The sequence below is a fragment of the Lactuca saligna genome, chromosome 5 (genome assembly GCF_052625555.1).
Source record: "Lactuca saligna cultivar CGN05327 chromosome 5, ASM5262555v1, whole genome shotgun sequence".
Classification (NCBI taxonomy): domain Eukaryota; kingdom Viridiplantae; phylum Streptophyta; class Magnoliopsida; order Asterales; family Asteraceae; genus Lactuca; species Lactuca saligna.
This window is the reverse complement of record NC_136421.1, coordinates 292,649,002-292,655,280: the sequence shown is the minus strand read 5'-3', so window position 1 is coordinate 292,655,280 and position 6,279 is coordinate 292,649,002. Positions and strand designations below refer to the sequence as shown.

Here is a 6,279-nt window from a genome sequence, read left to right as displayed (position 1 = left end):
GAGTTTATTTTAATTTTAGTGATATGGCATGAAATTTTATATAGAATTAATTTAGTAAGTAAAAAATTACAATCCAAAGATATGATTTTTGATGTTGCAATAAAAAACTTAGAGGGATTAGTTAATTATTTTGAAAATATAGGGAAAATGGGTTTGACTCTGCTATTAATGAGGCTAAAGAAATAGTAGTAAATATTGGAGTTGAACCAAAATTTCCTATCAAACGTGTTTATAGTAGAAAAAAACAATTTGATGAAATTCCAAATACCGAAAGAGAACAACAATCTTTTGAAGAAAATTTTAGAACTGATTATTTTATTGTTATAGTAGATATGACTCTAAATCAATTGAGAAGTAGATTTGAGCAAATGCAACATTTTGAATCTATTTATGGATTTTTGTTTGATGGTTTAAAGTTAAAATCTTTATTTGATGATGAATTAGAAAAATGTTGTAAGAAACTTGAAACTAGTCTGACAAATGGTGAGGACCTTGATATTGACGGAAAAGATTTATTTATTGAGTTACAAGTTTTGCAGGAAATGTTGTCGGATGAAGCATACAAAGGTGAACTTCCTTGGACAGCCATTCAAATTATGGAGTTTGCAAAGGAAATGGACATGTTTCCCAATGTGTTGGTGGAATATAGGATTTTGTTGACGGTACCGGTCACGGTTGCTTCCACGGAAAGAAGTTTTTCGAAATTGAAGTTATTGAAATCATACCTTCAGAGTACCATGACTCAAGAAAGATTAAACGGATTAGCAATTTTGAGTATTGAAAGTCAATTCCTATGAAGTCTTGATTATGATAAAATAATAGATGTTTTTGCTTCAAAAATGCAAGGAGGCATCGTTTTGGATAAATTTTATGTATGCTTTTGTTTGTGTAACCTTGTTTTCGTTTGACTATAAAATTTATTTCATTTTTGCTATTTTTTTAATTAAATAAAGGCATAATTGTAACGCCCCATTCTTAAAGTACTTATTTATGAGTCCCTGAGATTTAACAGGAAGGGTATTTTGGTCCTTTTATGGGAAATGGGTTTCATCCGAGAAGGTTTCGGACCATGGTATGTATCTAGAAGCGTAGGGCTTCTCGCCACCTCTTCGTGTATATAAAGTTCATCGAAAACGGAGCTAGAATGAGGGAGTTATGACACTTGGAAGATTTTGGCATTTATGGCCCTTAATGGAAAAGGTTGGCAATGTAAGCCATGCATGCATGAGGCACACGCGTGGGTACGCCTAGCGTAGGATGGGTTACGCCCATCGTAATGGGTAAATGGACGCGGGTGCAAATTCGACTACGCCCAACGTACAAGAGGTACGCCCAGTGTACTCTCAAAATCCCAAAACCCTAATTTTAAGGGCAACCACTATATAAGGAACATAAAGGTTTCCTCCTCAGCCTCCATAGACTCTCTCTTACCCTCAGAAACCCTAGATATCCGTCTTACCTCCATTGTTGGGTGTGTTTGGCCTTGGGAAGCTTGTTTTGGCAAAAGAGAGGCTAGAAGAAGAAAGGGGAAGTTGTCAAAAAAGGAGTTGAGTGGCTGGAGCTTATAGATCTGGAAAGACATCATCCTTTGGAGCCTATATGAGGTATAAAGCTTCTTGCTTGACATTTATATTGAATATATCTATGTGTTGTGAGGTATTGACACCATTCTTGTCCCAAAATTCCTCATCTTGATGCATCTTTCGAGTTGGTCGAGATTATCTGTCCTTTCAGACCTTAGGAGAGGTCTTGAGTGAGAAAAATGAGGTCCCAGGGGTTGTGGTTGTTCCATGTGTGAGATGAGTAGGTCTTAATGGATTAAGACCTTGGATTAAGAGCTTTATGGATGTTCCAAGTAATAAAGTTTGAGACTTTATGAATCCTATGCATATTTGGCCTAAGGATTTGAAGTTTGGGCTTAAGAGCTTAAGCCATTAAGAAGTTATGTGGACTTGTTGAGCAGCGAGGTTACGCCCCGCGTAACCTAGGAATACGCCCCGCATAGCGAGTCAGTGCCCCGATCCCCATTTGTGAACCAACGTTGTACGCCCAGCGTACCAGAGAGGGTACGCCCAGCGTACTCCCTCTGTTGAGTTTTCATTTTGGGCCTTAGAGATTAGCTATTATTGGGCTGTTGGATTTTGGGCCGTGGCTGGACATTATGGAAGGAGTATTGTGGACTCACTAATTATTATGGACCTTGGATCTAGGCCCATTTGGTGAGGTGGGCCCAATTTAGTAAATTGGGCCAATATTGGGCTTTGCTTCAGACTTTTGGTCTTTGGGCCATTAGTGGGCTTGAGAGCTTATCTAGTGATGGGCCTTTCATAATTTGATTGTGGGACTTAGTCATGGGCCGGATTGAGTTAAGGGTAAATTGGACAATTTACCCTTGGAAGGGTATTGTGTTTGACTTAATGATTATTTTTGCTATGATTGGCTAGTTTGGGATTTTCAGTGAGTCGGTGATTCGGGAATCTGCTTCTTCAGTTCAGAGTTTCGGCAGTGGCAAGGTGAGTTATCCTCACTATATCAACAGGGTCTAAGGCACCAAGGCCGGCCCTTTATCGGATTGTAATCCGGGTATTGTTGTTATGTTGTTGCTTTATTATGTTTGCATCCTGGTAGTTAAGATGGTATATGTTAGAGACCTGGTTAAGGTAGGTATCCTGGTATATAGGATGTTGCTATGCTAGTGACCGGTTAGGTCGGTATCCTGCTTAGAGTATGTCATGTTATGTGATCTGCTAGATCGGTTTGATTGGATGTGAATTGTTATATGATTGTATATTTATGTGCACATGGTTGTTTGACTGGGGTTGGGTTGAGGCGGGTCTTGCTTTGTGCTGTAGCCCAACATACCCAGGGCGGACCGGTTGTCCCGAAGGCCCAACGAGCCGTCCGGATAAACTGTAGGCCCCAAGAGGGCGGACCAGACGTGCTGAGGCTCGGAGAGTGGACCAGACCGACTGAAGGTCCGGTGTGGGCGGACCAGTCATCCTGTAGACTCAGAGAGTGGACCAGGTGGATTGAAGGCCCGGTGGGGGCGGATCAATCACACTGTAGACTCGATATGTATGGCTAGACTCGGAGGGTGGACCAGGTGGACTGAAGGCAGGTGCGGCGAACCAGTCACATAGTAGACCCGAAGTGCATGGTTGTTCTGTGTTCTGATATGATATGGCATGTTATGCGTGTATGGTATATGTGGTTGGTATTTTGGGGGTATCTCACTAAGCTTTCGGGCTTACAGTTGTGGTTTTATGTTTTTCAGGTTCTTCAGGAGACCGTGACAAGGCAAAGGCGTGATCATACCGCTCCTCATAATTATATTTTACGATGTGATTCTGGGAAGACTCTGATAATAATTGTATTGAAAACCTTTTTGTAATAACATTATGAAAATAGGTTGTTTTTGAAAAGTTAAAATTTGTTGAAATTTTATGGTCGTTACAATAATTTAGAATCTCGCCTCGAGCATTGAAAATCAATGGATCGGCCCTGTATAACTCATTCCTGAAGGAATCATCTTTCTACACAACTTTAAGCCTATTATGTGACTCATCACATAATGCTTGTCTCGCAAACATTTTATCACTTTATCTCATCAAGAGATCTTCGATTACACTTCTAGTACTTAACTTATTAAGTACTTTGTCTTTATGTCTAGTAACATAGAGGTATTCTACATAACACCATCATGTCTAGACATAGATACATACACTTATGTTTATATTATATATAATCATTCTATATCTTTATCAAGCTCTCTTAGGTATACACAAATTATATAATCATTCTATATCTTTATCAAGCTCTCTTAGGTATACACAAATACATTTTCTCATCATCTACTCTTACATGAGATTATATGACATATAATCAAATACTTTCTTTATATACTCTTAAGGGTATTGCTCATAACGCCCTTGTTCTTTCTCTATAAATCTCTACATACTTTGGTTATACACACATGTTCAGATACATGATCTTAAGTGTATAACCATAAGTACATGATCTTACTTAGAACAGTGTTGTAAAACTTGGCCTAGGGTACCGATTAATCGGAATCGGGTAGGGGTCGAGGCGCGTAATTAGGAATCGGCCAAAAAACTCAGAATCGGTCAAACTCCGTCAAAATAGGTAAAAATTGGTCTAAATCGGCTCCAACTTGGTCAAAATTGGAAAAATTCATAATCGACCAAAGTTGGAAAAAATTGGAAAAATCGTCAAAAGTCGAAAAGTGTGACTTTTTTTTAGAAAATAATCTATATTTTATTGATATTCATCTATTTTTTTTATAATTTTAAAAAACTTGTTATATTTGTTATGTATATAATTTTCCAAAAATTAATTTCATATAATTTATCCAATCCGAGTACTCCACGCCTAGACCGAATGCTCGCTAGTCGCTAATCGGCCACCCTGCGAACGCCTAACGAGTTTTGCAACATTTACTTAGAAACATAACACATATAATCATCTTCTTTCTTTCTCTTAGTCATGCACTGATATATGACTCTCACATTTAAACACATACACATACACACACACACACACACATATATATATATATATATATATATATATATATATAGATAAATAGAGAGAGAGTGTGTGTGTGTGTGTGTGTGTCTGAGAGTGAGAGTTATAGCTTACCTTGTTAGTTAGTGAGGACTAACTACCCCTTCTTGGATCTTTTCTTAAATTGATGCATCTTGGCTTATCATCTTGCCCAAGGCATATTCATACAACATTGAAAGTTCCTTAAAACATGCCTTAGCTTATTCAGAGCTTATCTACTTCTTAATGTCGTGATGATCACTTGATTGATCATAATTCTAACATTTCATTATCTAAATTCAATCTAGTCGTTGAATTAAGCATCCCAACTTCACAGTTCACACATATAGATTTTACCATTGAAATCACACATAAATCTTGTTCAAAGGTTCTAAACACTACTAATTACATCAATTAACAAGCTTCTTAAGGGTATTCATTCATATTTAACTCAATTTCATTAATCACCATTACATCCCTAAAATCTTAAGGTTAAAGGAGATGATTAACTCATAAGCTTTTGATGTCTAATCAAATCCATAAGCACCCTTAACCACCACTTGACCCTCCTTGATCCTTCAAATCGTCAAAGGTCCTTTATAGGGGTGTTTGGGGATGCTTATGACGAGAATGAAAGGTGTGACATCCCCAAAATCTCGGCCAGAAAAGACCGATTTTCATTTATGCTTTTAAAATAATTTCAAAGTAAATCCTTTTGATTTGAAAGAGTTGCGGAATTTGTTCCCAAAAACAAAACGTGATAAAACAATGTTTACCAAAACATTTCATAAAAGAAATGTATTTTCATTATATAATCAAAACTCGGGATGTCATGTTCTGATACAGACCATAAAGCATAAACGATAATATTACAAGTCATTCAACAAATATATACATAAACAGACTTGTAAACAAAACAACTTGATGGTTCATCCATCTTATGCCCTTGCGTCACTTTCTGTAATACAAATAAAACTGAGTGGGTCAGGCTTGGGAGCCTGGTGAGCATATAGGGTTTTCAACCCACAATAAATAATTATATTTAATTTCCACCAACCAACAATAACCCGATTACCCATTCCCGTTATTCTCACCTTACGTCCCTAAGACAACTAACATAAGGGACCTAGTCTAAGAATATTTCATCGGGGCGACAACACATGCTTCGGGGGTTCCTCAGCAATATAAGTCAAATAAGGAAACCATGAGGGGGATGGAATACAGCGAATGAACACCCAAGTTCATTAACACCTATAGGTTATGAGCCTGCTAGCGTTCCACTGGACTGTCTAGAAAAGTCTGTGGTCGTCATCTAAATTCCGCTAGATGACTGGATCAAAACAACATCGAGGCCTCTCATCTATTTATTACACACCAACTATCTACCCATGTTCTACCCAACATATTAGTAGATAAAACATACATTTTTATACATAGTTTCAAAACCTGGATAGCATGCTCAATCAATACATTTTCCACATAACAGATGAGGCACACACATAACACGTATCTCATAGAGAAATAATCAGATCTATAAGATAGAAGAAAGTGAATATACATTCACACACATAACAAAAAAATATACACATAACACGTATTTCGTATAAAATACTTCATAATTATGCGTTAGAAGAAAGTAACTACACACTCACTTGATCAGAAGATGATCGGACAGCACTACGGTTTGTAGAAGTAGTATTCTTCGGCAGATCTGGA

General features: G+C 37.4%; 1 protein-coding gene across 1 annotated transcript; it reads left to right on the top strand.

The window, feature by feature from the left end:
• Positions 1 to 332: 332 nt before the first annotated feature.
• Positions 333 to 797, top strand: LOC145046869 (uncharacterized). Its single transcript, XM_078995128.1, has one exon. The coding sequence runs from the start codon at positions 333 to 335 to the stop codon at positions 795 to 797; it is 465 nt and encodes a 154-aa protein (XP_078851254.1).
• The last annotated feature ends 5,482 nt before the right edge of the window (positions 798 to 6,279 follow it).